The sequence below is a fragment of the Amphiura filiformis genome, chromosome 5 (assembly GCF_039555335.1).
Source record: "Amphiura filiformis chromosome 5, Afil_fr2py, whole genome shotgun sequence".
NCBI classification, from domain to species: Eukaryota; Metazoa; Echinodermata; class Ophiuroidea; order Amphilepidida; family Amphiuridae; genus Amphiura; species Amphiura filiformis.
Window position 1 is genome coordinate 64,750,062 of NC_092632.1, and position 22,596 is coordinate 64,772,657.

Consider the following 22,596-nt stretch of genomic DNA (forward strand, 5'->3'; position numbering starts at 1 on the left):
ATTGACAGGATGACGCCATAGGATGTTACGATGTAGCCCTCGGGCATCAGCAAGTTATCCCAGATGGGGTCTATTTCTAGACCTTTGTCACGATTCAGTTTTGGTTTCTGAGTCCTCATGTGTAGGCAAGATATCATCACAGCATCACCATCTGCTAAAACGCTAGTCGAACTAGTGAAAACGTTCCAGGTGAGCGAAAAATAGTGTAGTGTAGTGTTGAAGTTAAACTCTTTAATCATTTTATCTACCCCTACGTATGAATATCCACTCGTATATAGAATTACACGGTTCGTAATTAAGGTGGCCTCCACACAAATGTGTGAAAATAACAACGGTTTGTAAATAACGTAAAATATGCAATCTCAATACCAAGTTCGAAATTGGTCAGTTATTCCATGTAGGCAAAATATGCAAATGAGCTCATTAATATTCATATTTAATATTAAAATATTCATAAATATGCAAATAACATGACACAAAATATACAGCACAAGACTGTTAGCACAAAGTCTTACACAACAGTCTGTGCTTGCAAACAAGCTAGAATTAATATGGTCCATGACCAGAGGATGTTTAAAGACATTCCCACAACCCAATGGGGTTTCTGACCTTGTATGTCTGGCTTTTGTACACATGTGGTACAGTTGATCATGCCTTGCATTTGGATTGTGTGCAAATATCTGGTGTTTTCATCCTATTATTTAACATTCAAAACATCGAAACTTAGGAATAAAATTAATGCAGTGGGACAATATGAATGTTTCCTGTAAGAAAATCAAATATCAGTCCTAAGTCTAAACTATTAGCTTGTTGGCTGCAGTTTTAAAATTACCATTTTGTGTGTGTGGCAATGGGGACTTTGCCTTTAAAATTAGGTTATATTGATCAAATTTCCCAATCATAGTGCATTGTAGGAATGCCTTTAAGCCTCCTCTGGTCCATGACACTTTAGATACCACAGAATACTTAGATCGACCTACCGACTCAAATAAATTTTGAGCTGAGGACAAACTGACCTTTTATTTTTGTTGGCCTAATAATTAATATAGGAATATTTTGAATGAAAATATAGGACAGTGGAAGTCAAATACAGTGTGTATCAGAGACTAGTAACTATTGATAAGGGGGGGAAAGTCCTGAAGATTTTTTTGCATGGTATGCATCATTTTGGACTGGTACGATGCATCATTTTGGACTGATGCATACAAATAATATACCGAGCCAAATATACAGGCCAGTAAAAAGCTAATTAATTTGTCTAATCTTAGTGGGATATCAAAAATATTTCAAACCCTGCCCATGCTGACCAAAGATTCCACATCCAATCAGAGTTCAAAAATATACAAAATAAATTAATAATAAAAAATTATGCATCTTTACCAAGCACAGAGAGAGTTAGCTGGTCCCTTCATGTCTGTTTTTTTCTGTAAAACAAGTTGAAGTAAAATTTTAGTTTTAAGAAAAGCAAGAAATTATCTATTAGCATATCTCCAAAATGAACGGGAAAGGGGTGGGGTCATGAAAGTGACACTACCGCATGAACCCTCTTCTCTTATTCAATAGAATTGGTATGAATCAGGACTTTTTATGAAAAAATCTCTATACAGAGGACATTGCATACACTTGGTACCACATATACATTTTTGATCTTATTTTGAAATGAAACATGGCACAATCCTGTATAATAACATCTAACAACCACCAATGGGACAAATGAATAATTCATATTATTGCACAATTATACAAATTAAAACTATATTATTCATTTAATAAATTTAAATAACTCTAGCCTATTATAAAACACTTGGGCTATTCCAGTTAAAATCCACACAACCCCTGTGGAAGATTTTGGAAATTCCTTCTACAGGGAGAGTAAGTTTTTCAAATGTAATTGGTCAGAGTTAATCATTTTGAAACCCATACTCCCTCTGTATATCTTTCACAACTGGAGTAAGTATTTCAAATGGAAGTTACCCAATTGTCTATTCCATTCAAAACTCATACTCCCTCTGTGTCAGACTTTAGCTAAATCTTCCACAGGGGTAGTGTGGATTTTAAATGGAATAGCCTTTGTTGCCCTAGCACACTTAATACTACTGCACTTCATTTCGGTTTAAAAAAAGAATGTAAAGTGGATGTTGATTCCACTCTCGCTTTCTTTGATGAACTTGATCCCGGAGGCCTCCCTTCTCTTTCCTGACACCTTTTCTGTTGTTGATCCTGCAGAAGGCCCAGTCTTCTTGGAAACATCCACACAGGCAATCTGTGACTGTTTCTGCAACTCTAGAGCAAAGTGATAATCCAAATGTTCTGGATACTCCCACACTGATATTGGCTTATTGCACTTGTCACACATAACTTCATCCGAGGTAGGTTTGAGGGATTCAGATGCCTGGTCTACAGGTGGTAGATCACTGGTTGATGTAGAGGGAGCCTGGTCTACAGGTGGTAGATCACTAGTTGATGTAGAGGGAGCATGTATGTCAACATCACTTACAGATTCTACTTCTTGAACATAATCGTCCGACTCATCGGCTTCTACTACTACTTCATTATCACTTGTATTAGATTCACTGCTGCTCTCTTCAGCCGTTTTCCCTATCCCTGATAGTGTATTGGAAGTCTTACTTGCATTAATTCTGCTTGACTTTTCTTGTAATTTTGCTGCAAAGAATCCTCTTCCACCAGACTTGCTATTCTTTGATAAATTAATTTTTGCTACTTCTACCTTTGTCCTGTCAGTTTGCCCTGTAGTTTTAGCTTGATCTGATTGGGACATCTGCACTTGATTACTTGAAGTGTCCGGTTTATTTGGAGTCCTTTGACTTTGAGAGAAGAAGTGCTCCAGAGAGTTCCTTCTAACATTTTTCTCAGCATCAGCATCATCGTCACATTTCTGTGTTGTCCTGTTGTTTTGTCCACTTGATTGAGACATTGTTACTGTTTGACTTGGTGAGAAGAAGAAATCTAGGCTTTTCCTCTTTACTACTCCGGATTTCTCCGTCTTGTTATTTTGAGTCTGTGCTTCATTTTCGTCGGGTTTGCTGACTGTTGTAGCAATTTGATGCTTTCTTGTAGGCTTGCTGGTCAGGAAACTATCAAGGCTTGAAGTTTGATTTGCAGAATCTATAAACTTGGAGGCGGAGATTCCAATACATATTATAGCTGGAGACCTGTACAATAAAGCAAAACAATAATGATTTCAAGCTATCTATATTTTTTACATATAATAATGTAGCTAATTACTGACATTTTTCAATAGTCAGCACTCAGCAGATATAAACTCCTCAACAAACGTTTGGAAAGTTTTTTCAAGCATCTGTATCTCAAATTATTTGTGACATATTCATATCGTATTGCATATCACTGGATAGCTACAATAGTCCCTTTTACAATGACACCCCATTTGAAACAATAACATTTTTCATGGCTGAGTACACGCCTTGTGAATGTAGTGGGGTCTCAAAAAGAATTTACCAAATTGACCATTATTCTGTGCAGCAAGCTGCAATCCCATAACTTCACAATCTGGGACCTAATGCAATCCTCCAAGATGACACCGCTTGCCCCACATAGCCACGGTAGTCAACGACTACCTACAGAATATGAGAGTAGAGTCAAAATGGCCTGCCATCAGGCCAGACCCGGGGGCCAGACCTCAACCCGATTGAACACTTGTGGGACCAGCTTGATCGTGCTGTGCGTGCCAGAGAAGCCCATATGCAACCACATTGAATGACCTGCGACGAATCCTTGTTAAAGAATGGAATTCCATCCCACAGTAACATGTAACCAGGTCGGTGAGCAGCATGAGGAGAAGGTGCCTGACTGTTGTGACTGCCTGTGGTTTTTCCACCCGCTATTGAGGTTAGTGGCTAGCTTTGTTTGAGCACAGAATAATGGTCAAATTGGCAAATTCTGTTTGGGACTCCACTACATTCACAAGGCATGTACTCAGCCGTGAAAAATGTTGTTGTTTCAAATGGGGTGTCATTGTAAAGGGGAGTATTGTAGCTATCCAGTGATATGCAACACGATATGAATATGTCACAAATAATTGGAGATACAGATGCTTGAAAAAACTTTCCAAACTTTTGTTGAGGAGTTTACAAAAACATCCATATTGGCCAACTAAGTTATTGCCACCTTATTAGACATTTGCACCTGCCAACAGCAAAGTTCCCGACCACTGACACGCAGAAGGATGTTAAGGTAATATTCTAAGGTATAAAGCCCAATTCTTCAAGACCTACTCTGCTAGATCTTTTGGCTGCATATTTGAATGAATACTTTTGGCCATTATTTCTTTGCATCTCAATCTTTAAACTCCAGCAACTAGTAGAATATTTGTGACCTCTAGAAAATATGAAAATATTGGACCATTTTATTCATAGAACTATTTTGCAACACTTAGTCACATTTTCTGCTACATTCTTCAATTAACCCACATAATAGCAATATCAGATTTAAACAATCCAAATTAAAAGTGGGTAACCTGATTGACAATCTCATCCCCCACTTTACCTCATCAAAATGCTGATTTTGGTATCAGATGAAAGCTCATATTTTTCTCATAAACATATTGAAATTTGGCATTCCAAATCGGTATATTTCCGAAGAAATCATCAAAAAACTGCCAAATTAGTCTTAAATATGGTATACCACATTTGAGACTAATTAGGCAGTTTTTTGATGATATCTTCGGAAATACACTGAGTTGGAACTTCTAATTTCAATATGTTTATGAGAAAAATAGGGCCTTTCACAAAATTAATTTCTTAAACACTCACCATGCTGCCTGATGATTGCCGGCCGCATTCAAACCCTGTATCACCTTAAACGCATCCCCTGCAATCTGTTCTGCATTGATCCTATACATACCACAGCTACGACTCAGACTCGTTGTTGGAGTCGTATCTTGACGGATATACAAGCTTAAAGATTTGGCTATTCTGTTGTTCTGCAATATTAAAATAGAATTCACAAACACAAGATTATGAAAATTCTTGAATCAGCCACATACAGGTAACACAACTTCTAAGTTCCCCCCTAATACTTTTTAAAATAAGACAAAAAATATTTTACGGATTATGAAAATGTAAAAAGATATGTATAGCCCTGTTTGTTTTACCCCTGTGGACCAATTTATAGCGTCACACATCATTGCGTTCAGTCACAATGGTTAATTATGTAAGAAAAGGGGCCGTTTTAAAAGTTGCACCTGAGCCCATAGCACAAGTTCTAAGTTCCCCCTAAATCCTTTTTAAAATAAATCGAAAAATATTTAACGAAATGCAAACTTGTAAAAAGACATGTGTAGCCTTATTTGTTTTACACCTATGGAACAAATTATAGCCACACGTCATTATGCTCAGTCACAATGGTTCATTATGTAAAAAAGCGACCGCTTTAAAACTGTGTTAAAAGCTGCATCTGTACGAGTCAACTCTCAAACAAGTCAGCAGGCCAGGCCTATTCATGTGTTTGTTCAACAACTTTTCCTATACCTTTGTACAGGCGCCAATCATTGTTAATCCGTAATAAATCCACAATTTGCCAGTAGCAAGTTAATGAAATTTGCCATACCTGGAATTTGTGTGCGCTACATGTACATGTTGTTTACATTATTTTAGAGGAAGGGGCTAAATATTGCTCTTTTATTCTGTAGTTCTTTTCCTGCTATCAACAGGAAAGCATCAACCTTCTTGTGTTTAGTGGCAATGACTAAACTGGTCATTCCTCATGAAATAATTGTGTGAATTAGACGATCTTTAGCTTGTTTTCGTTGTTGAAAGGGATTCGATCATGTTTCGCCGCTGTTCATCATCGATTAACAACTCGCGTCTGGCGCGTCTGCGTGGTTTACTTCGCGGGCAGCTAAAGCTAACGCATGGTTGTTAGTCAGTGATGAACAACGGTGAAACATGATTGAATCCCTAATTACAGAAAACCTGACTGCTATGGGCTCAGGTGCAACTTTTAAAACGACCTCTTTTCTTACATAATTAACCATTGTGACTGAACGCAATGATGTGTGACGCTATAAATTGGTCCACAGGGGTAAAACAAACAGGGCTATACAATCTTTTTACATATTCAGATTTCGTAAAATATTTTTCGACTTAATTTAAAAAGTATTAGGGGGAACTTAGAAGTTGTGTTACCTGTATGCCCACCAGTTGAGAGAAAGATATGTTCAGGTATCACCTCATGAACACGTGGGTTGATACCTCAACTGTAATCTCACTTACATGGATTTTGTAGGCATAATGCGTGAATGAATAATAACAAGTGCATTAATCTCTTCATCACTGATCTACATTTTCCTTTACACTATGATCAGTTTGCGAAATGCCAGAATTATTTGTTTTCAGTTACTGCGCACATGTCAATAAGTCCCGACTTAAGCCCTGGTAAATTAAAAGCGCATGTTTTTCGCAATTTACGTAGGTGCTGCACCTAGCTGTGTGTACGCCATTTGATATCCATCTTAAATGTTATGAGTCCCACCTATTGCGAGCTGATCATAGTATAGGTCCTACAACAGCAGACTAAAGTTTAATAAGGGGATGGGGTAGAGATATATGAGGGCAGGGTTCAAATTTGTTGACACAAATGAAAGCAGCATTGGAATATTCCATTTCAAACCGGTCCTACCCCTGTGGAAGATTTAAGTAACATCTTACACTAAGGGAGTAAGTTTTTCAAATGGAATTGGCTAGGGTTTATTATTTTGTGACTAACAACTCCACCTGTATATGGCTTTATCTATATCTTCCCATGGGGGAGTGTTTCAAATGGAGATGTCCAGTTATCTCTTTTATTTGAAACCCATGCTCTCTGTGTGAAACACTCTACTCTCTGTGTGAAAGACTACAGCTAAATCTTCCATATGGAGAGTGTGGATTTCATAGAATGGGAACAAAATAAGTCAATGAATATAGAAAAACCATGTGTTGCATTTATAGTGATATGACTTACATTATCTTTTTCCTTCTTGAGTCTTTCTGTTATTTCTTCACTAAGCTGGTGAAGCCAGAACTTCACCTGGTAATAAAATTAAAATCAAATAAATTAAATAAGGAAACCTTAGAAAAGCATCTTATAAAACTTAGATATTGCAAAGTATAACATTATCAGGGAAAATAATAAACACTAATTAATGTTTTACCCGAAATCCCTTATTCAGATGCACATATATTAGACTATTCCAGTTGAAATTCATGCACTCCTTAATCTCCCACACAGCGATGTGTGAATTTCAAAAGGAGTTACCTGAATGGGTGACTCCGTTTGAAATCTACACCCCTGTGTGGAAGATTAAGGTCATGTCTTCCATAGGGGGTGTATGGATTTCAACTGGAATAGCCCATTTTAACTAAGGCAACAGAACAAAATTAGTTAGATCTTTCATAGATTCTTGGTCGATCTTTATTATTTATAAAATCAAATAATTGACTGTTGTTAATTCAGTTGATTCACAATACAATACACCCCCAGAGGTCACTGGGAAGAGGTCAAAATACACAGCACATCATGTCTACATCCAAAGCGCGGGTATTATGAATACATCACAGGAATATTATGTCATTATGAGTTTAAATGTCAATATAATGATGTTACACACGAATGCACTCTAAACCAGCCATTTAAAATTATTGTGGATCCATTTTCTATCTATTGATCACACGGAATCCTTCATGGCAACTGTTTTGCACATTATTGTTATGACATTCGCTTGAAAATCCAATGGTGGCCAGAATGGCAATGTCGATGCTGGAGGTCAAAATTTGGACTGGTAAGAGCAACCGCTGGCAGCGCATCGTCAGTGAATCGCAAGAATTGTGAATACATATGAATAGGTGCATGTCAATGATATTGACCAATGCAAATTTACCAGTAATTCTGATTAATTAGTTGATATTTCATTAATAGCAAGCATCGATGGTCGATCCAAAGATCGAACATATTTGATTCTGATGCCTAAACGAAGTATAAATAGGTACCTTATCTTTGGTGTCTAAGGCGGCTTTTCCTGTAAAGTTTTTACTGCAGCCAACAGATTTGGGCAACTCTCTAGGTCTAACTGGTTCATCATCTACACCTCTGCAATAACCATACAGCCAGGCTCTGCAAATTAGCATTAAAATCAACTAGTGCTATCAGGTGACATTGAATTTTATGCAAGTGGATTTTATCTGTTATCACCACAGAAATAGAAAAGGAGAATCGGGACTACCTATACCGCCACATACAATCGCGCCGTCAGGTATGGGGAGAAAATTGGGGGTATTCGGGTCCTTGCCGACGATGCGCGGAGACGAACGAAAACAATTCTGTGTCTCATCTGAAGCGACTTGGTACTCACGTGCAGGTCGCATCAAGTGCGTCTCTCAAATGCACCCATCATCCATGTCGTGCTTGTATGACAACGAATGTATCGAGCGCATTCCGAGGGAAACTGAATACCCCAATTTTTTCTCCATGCCTGTATCAAGATGGCGGTCGAGTCCTGGTTCTCTGGTTTTAATTCTGTGGTTATCACACACTCCAACAAAATTATATTTACAAGCAACAAAGGTGTGTACATTTGAAAGTTAGTGTTAGTATCAGTCAGGACTGGAAATTATTTAACCGCTGGCAATTTTAAGTTGTAAATGGGATGGCCAAGTGGTAACAGAGCTTTTACTTTCCCAGATAGGCCACTTCATAAGCCACTGTTGTAATTTTGTTCCACCAGAACGTAATTAAAATTTTACGATATTTTTGCGAACAAATTAATCTGCAAGACATTTTTGTACATAAACATTATGTAGCCAGAGGATTGCAGTGGTATAAAAATCTTCACTTTTTTTGAGAAAAGTGGGGGGGGGGATGAGACTGTGGATCACAAAATGCCCTTTTAAGGGGTGTAAGGGAAAAGAACTGACATCTTTTTTGATATTACTTAAGCTCCCTGGAGTCAAAATCAATGTTTTAGTACAACAGCTAAATCAAGTACAAAACGCAGATGTTTTAAATCGGTGATTCACATTGCGTACATATGCAAAGTTATGTGTGAGCCCTGGTCCAAGTACATGTGTGTTTCTAGGTGTGTGGGGACGGTTGGTGTGAATGTTTATGTGTAAATGTGTGTTCAGACCTACCCTGTTTTATCTCCACAATATGCCTGTAGTTCTTTCTCTGTAAACTGACATAGCTCACCCATGGTCTTCACTTTCAGACCTTCCATCAACGATGCACCAAGTTTTCCTCCCAAGTTCCGTCTATCAATTAAAAAATACATGCAATACCGTAAAAATTTGTTAATAAACGTATGTGTCTATTAACAAGTTGCTCGGACAAGAACAAATATTAGGGTAGTTTGTTTAACTTCTTCATTCTTTTCTTTTAATTTACAAATATCTTGTGTTTTGTGTTACAGATATTTGTAAATTAAAAGAAAAAAAATTGTTCTTGTCCGAACAACTCTATAACCCTAACACCCAAAAATCTTACAAAATCTTACGATGAAAAAATATGCGCATGCATGAATCCCAGGGTCTGCGATGACGCAATCAGCCTAAGTGTCATATGCGCATGACGGAATTGCTGGCGGGCAGCAATAACCTGTGTAGCTACCGGACCGTGATCGTGTGGTTGGCATGCGAGGGGTCAAAGGTTCAATCTCGGGGTGCCAAGTCAAAATTCTTCTTCTCCTTGACTTTTTCGGATCTTCTTTGACTTCCGATCCCAAAAAGCAGGGTCCAGTGTTAGGGTTAACTAAGATGTATTTTTCCAGATTAGAGCCTACTATAACCCTAACACCCAAAAATCTTACGATGAAAAAATATGCGCATGCATGAATCCCAGGGTCTCGCGATGACGACGCAATCAGCCTAAGTGTCATATCGCATCGGAATTGCTGGCGGGCAGCAATAACCCGTGTAGCTACCGGACCGTGATCGTGTGGTTGGCATGCGAGGGGTCAAAGGTTCAATCCAAAAGCCAAGTCAAAATTCTTCTTCTCCTTGACTTTTTCGGATCTTCTTTGACTTCCGATCCCAAAAAGCAGGGTCCAGTGTTAGGGTTAATTAGCACATTATGGGTATAATAAATTTTTGGATGTTACTTTCTATTCATTTATCTCTAAACAATTAAAGTGAGACAGATAAGATAAAGTCTTCTGCTCACAGAGATAAGAAACACTTCAATACGATGTATTTCAACATACATTTGCAAAGGCTTAAGATTCGGGTAAGGATTTGTTTGCCGAGAAGCAAAGCGATTAAGGTAAGAATTTTGGTGGGATTCATCTTAAAAATCCATTACATCTATGCATCCATAACTTACACTTTATGCAGTGGCATTGTCTGGAAGAGGATTGGTATAGAGACTTGAGGTAATATTGTCTGCTTGCGAGGTTTATGAAGTCCACATGATAACTTGGCAAGACTCTGTCAAGGAAAGTTAAAATTTGTAATTTTGGTATTAAAACATATTCTAAGACTGCAAATGTGTTTGATATGCCTTCCCTGCTCTCAACTTGAAGCAGTGTTCTCTATTTTATACAACATATTACCATGGACCAAGGGTGAGTGAATAATAGTCCCAAACAGAAATGTTTGGTAGACTCATAACCGGTGCGATCTTACCTTTCCGATGTTGATTAAGATACTTCTTGCATCGATCCCGAGATGCGGAAAACCAATAGTCATTTTGTCCCACATAAATGTATCCATAACAAAAACCCTACGATCCCCCCAGTGGACTCACCCAAAAGGTGACGTCACACCATATGATCGCCCCTTATCCGACTTGGGATCCCCTACTCGGACCAAACTTGTAGGGGGTGGCCGGGGTCCGGGATAATCAACATCGGAAAGGTAAGATCGCACCGGTTATGAGTCTACCAAACATTTCTGTTTGGGACTAGACTCAGTACACGGGTCGATCTTACCGCTTCCGATGTTGATTAAGATACTTCTTGCATCAACATCTGAAAGATCGATCTAGCAAGTAACCGACGGATGGAGGTACAAGATTGGTCAGCATCTGATCAGGGATCGGGAGCGGTAACGATGGTTTTCGCGAGGTCAGAAAATATTTTCCCCAACGGTCGGAAACAAAAAAGACCACGCGATCACAGACATAAACCTCCTTACTTAATAAGTTTGGTGGTTAAGAATAGCGACACTGGTTCTTACCATGCTGAGTATTCTGTATAGTCTGAAAACCTGGTACCAGTACACCACCGTATTATGATCGCCCGAACAATGTCCCGGTAAACCTCCCGCCCGTCTCTGATTACTAACGTAAACGGAAGTATTGTAGAGACGGGCGAAGGTGGCTTCCGGGACACCGCCTGCTAGATCTCCTCAAGGGACAACCGAACGGTATACCCAAGATGATGAGATAGCTCGTGTCGAGTGGGTCGTGGGCCGAAACCTTCGCGATCCCCGGACCCCACCAACACCTGGACCAGCCATTGCGACAGCGGCTGGACCGAAAGGCTCTGTAAGGGTGATGAATGCGGTCGTGAGTCCCTCGCAAGGCTTGTGTTCGAAGAAATAGTGCTGCAGCGCCTTATCGGACACCCCAGCCTATCTTTGGCTTCAGCCGAACCTTGCCCAACCCTGGGGATTGGAGAGGGACGAATGTCGGTATGCACCGCGCCGTTCAGAGTCACGAGAACAGAGCGCCCGAAACAGTGTCGCTCCAGTGTTTGTGAACACGGAAGCTAACCTCGAGACCGTGTGCAACTCAGCACCGCCGTCCCGAAGCCAACGCCAAACCGGAAAGCCATCTTGAGAGTTACGTATTTAAGCGTCGCTTTTGACGGAAGGTCAAAAGGGTGACCCTTAAAGTAATCTAAGACTGTGTTGGGATCCCTTAGGAGGATCACTTTCCTTTTTAGTAGACACTCGCTGAACATACCGTCGAGGCGTAGACTAATAAGGTAACCATCGGCTATGATAGTCGATTGCCTCAAACCTTGGTGAATGGAGAGGACAGCTGACTTATAGCTGGCCCCAGTGGCCCGCTGAAGTCTTGCTTGGAACTTTTCTGTCAGAAACTCCGAACTAGCAGCACAGAGGTTTCTAGCGGGAGAGCTATTTGTCTCATTGCACCAAGCGTAGTATGGAGCCAGACTCTGGCTATACGTACCGAGGGTAGACTTCCGTCTAGCCCCGGCGATGAGAAAAACAGCTTCTGATGAAAAGTATCCCTCCGCTGCGTGTTCCTGGTAAGGGCCATGCAGCTAACTGCAGGTGCTCTAGTGATAGACTGGTACCTCCGCTCCGGGCATCCGGAGTAGATCTGGTACTGGGAGTGCCAGCGGCCTTGCCGCTAGCAGAATGACAATGCAGTCTACCCACCCGATCTTGGCCACCACCCTCATGAGTAGTGAGATCGGAGGGACTGCATAAGCTGTCAGCCCTCCCCAGTCTATGGACAGAGCGTCCACGGTGAATGCTTGGGGGTCCGCGACCCTTGAGCAGTACACCGGCAGTGGATGATTGCGATGAGATGCGAACAGATCTTTCGAGGGGTGGTACATCCCCTTGAAGATCGTATGAGCGACCTGCGGAGCAAGGGACCATTCTGCTGGTCCCGACACCCTTCCTCGTGACAGATTGTGCGCGAGGATGCTGGTGACGCCCGCGATGTGTATCGCTCTCATCGTAATCTGCCTGAACTTGCACCACCCTATCAGGTGTCGTGCATGCAGGCTCAATCGTGGTGGCCCGGAGTCCCCTTGTCTGTTGGGGTAGGCTACCACGGTTGTGTTATCCGTCAGGACAACGGTATGTGATTCCACGATCACCTCCTCGTAAGCGAGGGAGGTTGATGTGAAACTCTGTCTCTATGGCCCCCATAGGCCCGAGACGGAGTCTCCGTGGATGTGGACCCCCAGCCCGCTTTGGCGCTATGGTCGCACTACGTGACATACCGGGGGTGCAGGAAACCTGACACCCTGGGTCAAATTGGGCTGATGGGTCCACCACCAGAGTTCCTCTCGCGCGATCTCCGACAACGGAACCGCGAGGGATACTGGGTGACGACTGGGCCTGCAAGCAGGCTAGAAGGTGTAGTTGGGTAAGCCTAACGTAGAAACGGCAGTACAGTACGAGGTCTACCATACTGGCCATTAGGCCTACCACCTTCATCCATGCCACAGCGGGTTTTGCCCGAGACTCGGCCAAGAGTCAGGCACACCGCACCATGTTCGTCACCCGCTCGGGTGAGAGCACCGCGAACCCCTCCGTGAGGGTGATCTGGGCCCCTACAAATAGTGGTGTCTGCGTCGGGACCACGCTGGACTTTTTTGAGCTGATCAAAAAATCCAGGGTCCCGCACCCTACGGACTATCAACCCCATGAGACCCGTAGTCTTCAGTGGAGTGCGTCCGTATATGAGCCAAACGTCCAGGTAGCAACTGATGTTGACACCCCTGTGCTTCAGGTACGCTGCCACCGCTCTGACCAAGAGTGTTAAACACCCTGGGAGAGATGGACAGGCGGATGGCGGTATCAAAACTGGTAATTTTGATCCTGTACCTAGAGAAGCGCAGATGCCTCCGATCTTGAGAGGCGATTGGCATATGCAGATAGGCGTCCGAGAGATCTAGCGATGCTGTTCCCATGCCCCTGATGGGGCAGGCTAGCACCGAGGCGAGAGTCCCCATTCTGAACCTCTTGGGCCTGAAGAACGTGTTCAACAGCCTGCGGTTCGGATGGGGCTCCCGTCGCCGTCTTCCTTGGAGCCAATGGCTCCAAGATCACCCGTAGAACGGGGGTAGACCGGGACAATCGCCCGCTTCGTGAGAAGCTGTGTGATCCCTGTCAGTAGTGCCCGACGCTGGGGGCCGTCTGACGGCACTACTGTGGACCTCTGAAATGTGCAGATCGAATGTGGGGAGACTGGGTTGCCAGTCTGTAACCCCCACTCACCACTGACCATACCCAGGCGCTCAAAGAGATGGTTTCCCCCCTCTGGGTGAAAGCCATAAGCGGTCGTCCACTGGGAGATCCCCTGTGGAAAAACCGCTGAGCCCCCAGGAATGCTCTGCCTAGCTTCCCTTGGAAGAGCGCTTGCTCTTCTTCGGGCTTGCCAGCTGTTCCTGTGCTACCCTTGCGCCTCCCAGAAATGGGTGCTGCAGAGGTAGTGGGCTCGGGTACTGTTGGTGGTGCACGGCCTGCTGAAGTCGGAGCTCCTACCCATGGTAAGGGCAGTTTCCGACCTCTTCAGAGTGCTCCCGTTGGTAGCTTCTTTGCACGGTCCTCCACCGTGCGCAGAAGCATCCAAAGAGAAAAGGACCCTGCCTTTCCATCGCGTTGAGCGATTGGAGTGGCAGGCCCCTCCCCGGCGCTGAGTGGACACCCTATGGGCTAGGCCCATGGAGCTCTCGTTGAGGCTAGCTGTTAGCACCGCTAATAGGCTCACCTCGCGGAAGAGCTCAGATGTTGTCTGAGCGTGATACGCTTGACGACATCTGGGTCCCTCTCGGATCCCCTCAGGTAGGTCCCGTGGTCCTCCCGCGTTACACGCAGAGGAAGCGTGCAAGCACGCGGCGTCATAGCTCTACTGAGCTCGACAGCCCTACGATATCTACCCGTGAGGTTTGCCGGGAATGAGAGTGCAGGCGTCCCTGTGAGGAAGCAGCAGCTGAGCATCCTACTGAAAGGATCCCTGGTCCTCCTCCATGGACTCCCCCCCTTAGGGGTGTCCGGAGGAAGATCAGTGCTGTTGCTCCCCTCGCGGGGCGGGGAAGGAGATTGTAGTGATGTCACTACCGGACTCAGCTTCCGACTCCTTTCCCTCGCCCACAGTATCCGTATCATGCTCCGATGATGACGGTAACTGAGGACGGGCATCTGAAAGCGGGTAAGAAGGCATAACCACTGTGTGGCTCCCCGACTACCTGCCAGCAGAAGAGGGAGTACTCCCGCAAGACCCTGAGGTATCCGCCATGGCACCACTGGGTCCGCATGCTCTCGCAGCCGTCGTCCTAGCGCTAGCAGCACGGGGCCTACCCTGATCAAGATCTGGGTTAGCCCCATGCCGGCTGGCCTGGTCAACAGCTGATGTTGGTACTGCGTGGCCATCGCTGGCGACACTTGCCACGGTGCTAGGCCGTGGAAGAAACACCCTGCGGCGGGTACCACGGGGCATACCCAGCCGGCCGCTGACCCTGAAAGGATCCGCCACCAGGGTAACCCCATGGTACTGCAGTACCAGCACCGCCTCCCCCCCCCTTGTTGCCACAGAGACTGTGGCGACTAAAGCGGGTGCTGCGGTACCGGTGCGGTATCAGCGTGGGTACCGTGAGGGTTCCCAACTGTGGACCGCTGTACCCTCCACACCGCGTTCCCTGTTTGGGGGATCAAGCTGTGTGCTGGCGTGGTACCGGCGCGGTACTAGCATGGGTACCCGTGAGGGTTCCCGGTTGTGTACCGCTGTATGCGTGGTTCCAGCGTAGGTGCCCGTGAGGGCTCCCGGCTGTGTACCACTGTACCCATGCCTCACTGCGTTCCCCGCAAGGGGATCAAGCCGTGTATATGGGTACCCGCTATACCGCTGTCCCTTGGCTAGAGGGAGCTTGCCTAGTACCATGGGTAGCTGAGCGTGCATACCCCCGATCAATCACCTCGCCACCTGAATAGGCAGCGTCAATCAATGGAGCTATGCCCTGTTGATTTGACAGTGATCGATCAAGAGAGGGTAATTGACCCATTGACGGTAATGGATCACCCACGCTCTGCTGGCTCTCGAGGACATAAGTGGGTTGTTGATCAGCTAGGCTGTTCAAGCTACTTACTGTACCCTCTAGAGCTTCGCCCAAGGTCGCTGTGTGTGGCGGACCACTCACGGCAGCTATGGGCGGGTGCATAGCGGCTACCACTGAAGTCAAGCCGTAGCTCGTCTTTGTAGCTGCCACCGAATGCACCTGGGTCGCTGTCCCGTGAGAGACTGCGAGCCCAACCCCTGAATAATCGCCAGCCAGTCCCTGTGGACAGCCAGCAGCTATTCTAGGGCCCAGGGTATCACTCGGCGGTCCCGCCATGGAACGCTGCCGTGTGACAACCCCAGTTGGTTCTGCTAAGACTACACCCACAGCGTTAGCAGCATGGTATCGCCTCTCTGCTGAACCCATGCATGCTAGGGTTCAACCCAGGCAAGCCCGGGGTACCCTTGCATGCTGCCCGTCGCTGGCTACTACTGTGGCTGTTTGAGCCCGTAGATATGCCTGCAACAGACGGGTGTCCTCCTGCTAAAAACCCCTGAGGATTTTCGCTAGAGGACTGGTATCCTCCTGCTACAAAACCCGCTAGGGTTTTCGCTGGTGGTTACCGCTCTGCTGCCTGCTACTTTGCTCCGACGTATAGTCAGTGCTTTCGCTGGCTGCTGAGCCTTTGGACGCGCTTAGCAGTCCCGAAGGAACCGCCTGCTTGTCCGGGGACCGGAGCCCCTTAAGCAGACCTGCCATGACCCATAGGGGCTGTCACAGCAGAATCTACCGTGTCGACTGGTATCCTCCTGCTGCAAAACCCGCTAGGGTTTTCGCTGGTGGTTACCGCTCTGCTGCCTGCTACTTTGCTCCGACGTATAGTCAGTGCTTTCGCTGGCTGCTGAGCCTTTGGACGCGCTAGCAGTCCCCGAGGGAACCGCCTGCTTGTCCGGGGACCGGAGCCCCTTAAGCAGACCTGCCATGACCCATAGGGGCTGTCACAGCAGAATCCACCGTGTCGACCTTACCAGTGCCCTTGGTAGATTTCTTCTTCGTCTTATGGCGATGACGGAGCCTATCCCAATCGTCAAGCTGGAACTCGGAGAGTCCTAAGCAAAAGAAAGACATCTAGAAGATCGTGAGCACTCCCTGTGGGTGAAACAGAGCGGGTGTGGGTCCCGCTCCGTCACCAGGGAAGGGCAAGCCCGACAGGGCCGAGGCGAAGCGAGGAGAAAAGGAGGGGGCACTACCCCCCAACACGCGACTCAAGCCCAGTAAGCAAACCTGAGCACGGAGGCTGGTCGCTAACGTTAGTGGTAAAGTAAGGACTGGCTAACTTTACTAAAATGTCAGACGGGTCCCTACCAATCCCCACCGTATGAATATCTGATTAACTCGTCTTTATTGGACGGTAATGAAGACATAACGATAGAGTAATCACCCTAACATAGCAACAATAACCTACCGTACATGAAATACAATGTGTATGTACAAACATCTATTGTAACTTACAGGCTGCAATGGTTGTTTTACGTGGGAAACAAAATGAATGGCGTCAACGAGCGCCATTTTGAATTGCTCGTGTGTCCCGTATACAAACGGAGGCACGATATGTAGCTAAGTTTTGGATCGTTTTTGTCACTTTTTCGCCAGAAAATGCCGTCAAAACTATCCTCAGCCGAACAATACCGGTTTGGTTTTACCTAAGGTGTGAAACTACAACCGTATATCTCGCCTTTGGTCGAGAAATTGATACACAGTGCTATGAACAATCGATAGGCACGCCTGTGTCAGTCGGAGACCAAGGAGGATAAGGGATTTATCATATGGTGTGACGTCACCTTTTGGGTGAGTCTGCCGGGGGATCGGGTTTTTTTTTTGTTATTTATTCATTTATGTGGGACAAAATGACTATTGGTTTTTCCGCATCTCGGGATCGATGCAAGAAGTATCTTAATCAACATCGGAAACGGTAAGATCGACCGGTGTACTGAGTCTATGAGAACTTAACATGGGATCTTAAATTGTCTACAAGTTTCGGTGAGGTTCTTCAGTGGTCTGTCGATTTGGCGCTGTTTACAGCTTAAACACAGAAGTGCGTTTTGATTGGCTGATTGAATCATGTCATCATCATATCGTCACCTGATTTGCCGAACAGTCTGCGACTCTGCATAGCATAATGTGACCCAAGTGTGACTTAGTTCTTTTTACATGATAACCAGTCGGGTTCTGCTGAAGGACCTTGCTGCATAAACTATCACAAAATGGTGTCGCATTCCAAAAGCAGGTTGAGAACCTCCCTCTGATTTCAAACATTTATCAACCTCAATTGTCACATGTTGGAAAGTTTTCAGTGTAATGTAAAATATATCTAACGTAATATTGTAACACTTAAGCATCCTACCTTGTTGCCGGAAATTCCAGCAGAGCAATTAAAACCTGTTTGTTTAAGAACCGCTGCCCTCATTTCTTCTGCTATGATAGCTCCTATACTGAGTTGTAACTCGGCACAATCATCATCTGCAGCAGCAAAGGTTTCTAACCAACGTCCAGTGCCGATCTTACGACTATCTTTCAAACAAAATACATATTCACTATAATAAGTGATTATTGGCATTAGTTTATAATATTAAATGTTCATGCAGGCCTGCGCACTGTGTAACTTGAGTGCATAGGTGTTTGCCAGCAAATATGGACATTAATATCAAACTTAAGGGTACATAACACAAAATAGCTTTCCATAGACTTTACGTGCAAAATAGGGGTCACGTTTTAGGCCATAAGTCGAGTTAGGTCTTACTTTGATATGTATATTTGATATCATCTTAATCAGAACAAAATTCTGCATAACACATCTGAAAATGACACAACATTTTAGGTCTACTTTTTGAGACAAATAGCGCTATATAAAAAGGCCTGATTTTCCCGTGTTTACGTCCGACTGCTAACCGCGTTTTGACCTTGTGTGTTCATGCACTCATTATCGTAAGCATCACTCAAATTTTCGTGTTTTCTCTTCAAATAAGTAGAGATCACATTCACAAGTTCTAGCAATACACGATTTTCAACACTAATATTGTTAATATTGTACCGATTTTGCACAAATTTTGATGCAATGTGATTGTTGGGACTATAGGTGTGATAAACTTTTGCCGGAAACCGCTTCACAGGCGGATTTAGTGGTATGAACCCTTAACATTGCAACTGTGGATGTTACTGCAAAGGGGGACCATCCTTGCTTAGCTGACATGTGCAATTGACTGTAAACAGCCTAAAAATGCATTTGAGAGTGCGTCCTCTATTACTGATAAAAATTGGTCCCCCGCGAGGTAGGTTAAAATCCAAAAATATTGAGAATTTGTGTAAAAGAGGTCAATGTCCCTGGTTAGGTGCAAAAAATCAGAAGAAACATGTCCATATTCATCGGTCCACTACAACTCTGATTTTTTCTTAAAAAATGGCTGATTTTCACTCAATTTTACATGCACAGGCAATATTCTACACAGAGTAAAAGTTACATGCATCTGTGCATGTATGCATGTGGTATTTCGAGCACTGCCCCAGTTGCTGATGAATATATGTAGGGGTGTGTGTGGGTGATGTGTGGGTGTATATGTTTTAATGCCATGGCAACATACGTTAATCCTGACTTGCACTATTTTTACAATTAAATGTATTCAGAGTCATGTTCATTCCGTAAACATTACCCTGTGCATGTTTTATGGTATACCTTCTTCAGATAATGTAGTCTGTTGTTGATCTGTTGTACTACTACTATCCTGATCATCTCCACTCTTTTCTTCCCCTTCCCATCCGACAACAAATGTGTAAGGAAGCTTATCCAATGTGACTTTCACACCGTCAGCCTTCATCTTTTGTAGTCGTTCTTTGACTTCTTCTGTAAGATCAATGTATGCTTCGTCTATACTTGCTCGTTCTACCCTCTTGCTGAATTGAGTTAAGACATTGATGACTTCAGCACCGGCTTCACGATACCTATAGATAGGAATTGGAACATGAATTTGTTTCACTGATAAAACTCCAGTAGCATTACAACTTGATAATAGTGGGCATCACCCCAAACATATTCATAAAAAACCTACATGTACTGCTGATCTCTATATCGCAGTCTCAAACTCAAAAATAATCTGGATGACGGTTTAGTCTACTACTCAAGAAGATTTGCAAGGAGCAGTCTTACACTGGTTATCAGTAATTTCCATTTATGATCACACATCCCCACAAAGGCCACACATATTTTGTCAGAGTTCCAGATCAATGTACATTCAAGCAAAGGCAATTTGGGGGAATTGTTCGTTTCTCACAAAGTATAAACTGTCAGATTTTGTAAATTTACAAGAATCAACTTTAATTCACACAAACCATTTTGTAATAATTTTTACAAGAATCGATTCTCAGACGAATGCCAAAATTCAAATCCTGCCAATCACCCACTACCCACAGACTGCGACACATGATCATACTACCAAACTGAATAGATGGACACTTTCTTTTGGCTTCATCTTAGCAGTCAAGCTAGCTCAATCGATAAGGCATTCGACTATGGTGCGAGAGGTTGCGGGTTCGAACTTGAGTGGTAGCTAGCACGCTCTCGTGGAAAAATTGAGTTAGCTTGAAATTTCCCTGGACAAGGAACTTGCTGCTACATGTAGTTGTCTCGTTGTAAATGTAACCCGTAATCCCTGAGTTGTTGTTAAATGGTTTATGGAATGATGTGGGCCGTAGTGGTCAGCAACAACCTGTAAAGTGTGCCGAGGCTTGTGGAACAACGTCTAGGCATTGTGCCTGTGCGTAACGCACTATAAATCACTGCGCTTTTTTTAAAATCTTCATAGCTCCACACACCCACAACCGTTCACCAACACTCACACAGTTACACTACCATAATACGAAATGCATAACCATAATTACCTGGTAAGATCAGCTTTCTCCCTGTTCACTGGTACACTAACTAATTGAATTAATGGACATTTTCTTTTGGCTTCATCTCCTCTCATTTGCCTTGTTACCCCATGAGCTCTGGCTTCATAGCTGACAGCAATAATGCTAGAAAAGTGAAAAATGATAACATCAAATTTTATTTCTCAACACAAACTTCAAAGGAATCTCAATTTTTCAGTCATTTGAAGCTACAGTTTGTCCACTCTGAAGTACAATGTGACAACGTGCGCGTACACAGTGCGTAAACAGTGCGCAGTGCTGCGTCTCTGCTGCAGTTATGTGTGCCTTCAAAGTCGGCACAATTGTACTTCAGAGTAGACTGACTGTATAGTCTGTCTCATCTAAGTTGAGAGTAATGCCATGTTGGATTTCGCAGTGGCAGATTTGAATCGTGTGCGCTAACCTAATCACACAGGGAGTATTATACACACGCCTGGGAGTGTGATTTGTTCATACATGTACGCTGGTGGCGCAAATGCATGCATTGATTCATGATGACTACCATAACGTTGCAAAGTTGGAGCTACCATATCGTCGCAAAGTCGACACGTATCGCTGGCTACGCCGTTGAATTTATTTTTATTACAAAAACTTATCACTGACAAGTTTTTGCAGAGTTATTCTTTTCAGTTTCAGTGGAAGTGGAGGATCACAACAAGAAAACTTAAGAATGAAGAAGGAGCTGTTTGCAATGGATTTTTGGAAAATGAAGAGGTGGGAGGTGGTGAGTGGAAAGGGCGTAACTTTGGAATAAGTAAGTATACCATCGGGTCATGTATGTGCTGGTGTTCACTGGAACCATGAGCATCATACCGCCCTCATCAAGCGAGCCAACTACTGAATTAAATCGTGCAGTCCGGTGTTCCCTAAGGACCATAAGGTCGGTGTGTTATGTTGTATATATGTGCGCAAAAGGAGCGATGAGTTAAATAGAAAATCATTTATTTTTGGCTGAGCATGCGCGAAAGAGAAAATAAAGATAATAATAGAGTGAACTGTATAAACTCTAGGTCATGTAGGTACGACGAGTTACAGTTACTGGAACTACGGCGTATATAGGACTGGCAAGCGAGTCTAACTCATGCTTGCTTTTGGGAATTTACCCAGGCATAAGTTGGGACTTTATTGATGTGCCCAGTAACAAAAAACCGAATAATTCTTGCGGCATCTTGCCTATTACGAGCTGATTTCTATGATCATAGTAAGTAGTACATCGTCATCGATTTTTAAGCTTACTTACCCACCACCTTTCCACTGATTGTATTGCACAACAGCGCACGGTTTGCCTTTCAACTCTGGGTTTCTTCTTTGCTCAACCTGAACATAAAAGCAGTCCATATCTACCAATGCAATCACTCTGTCCATTCTAATAATTAGAGTTAAAAGAACTTCATAATTCACAAATCATGAAATGCAGCAACCAGCAGCTGAAATTTCGCGGTGTTGTTTCGTAAATAAAACGGTCTCATACACCGGACAAATGACCTATTCCAATATGTGTATCATGAAATGTGGCTGCTGCGATGAGAGTGTTACTTTTTCCTTCAAAAATAAAAACATTCCCTTTAAAAGGAAATGGCCAATTTCGAATTCGCTGGTGGTATAAAGAGTGGATTTACATAGAAAATCATCATGACAAACTTGGGGTGGGGCAGGGCACTCCGATGATGGAACTATAAACGTGAAACGGTAAAATGCGAATCGTATTTTTGGGTAAAAATGCCTATTTTTGAGAAAATTACGTTTTTCAACATCTGGTTGGTGGTGGGTTTTGAGCTCATTTTAGTGATCCTGGTATTTCAACACCTATTAAACAATAAATTTTAAAAAAAGGGTAAAAGTGTAGTTTATCAAAAACCTGTAACGGTGGTAGGCTCCTACAAAATTTGGCACCGGTTCGATATCCCTAAGGACCGCTATCT

At 43.7% G+C, this 22,596-nt stretch overlaps 1 protein-coding gene across 1 annotated transcript; it reads right to left on the minus strand.

Annotated features, from left to right (window-relative positions):
- Positions 1-42: 42 nt before the first annotated feature.
- LOC140153550 (DNA polymerase eta-like) lies at positions 43-22,116 on the minus strand. Its single transcript, XM_072176329.1, has 10 exons — positions 21,915-22,116; positions 20,645-20,779; positions 19,443-19,708; positions 18,117-18,283; positions 10,333-10,436; positions 9,147-9,266; positions 8,007-8,130; positions 6,982-7,047; positions 4,791-4,960; positions 43-3,173 (listed from the first exon to the last, which is right to left on the minus strand). Exons 1-10 carry the CDS (start codon positions 22,037-22,039, stop codon positions 2,114-2,116), a joined length of 2,337 nt encoding a protein of 778 aa, XP_072032430.1. The 5' UTR covers positions 22,040-22,116; the 3' UTR covers positions 43-2,113.
- Positions 22,117-22,596: the final 480 nt, after the last annotated feature.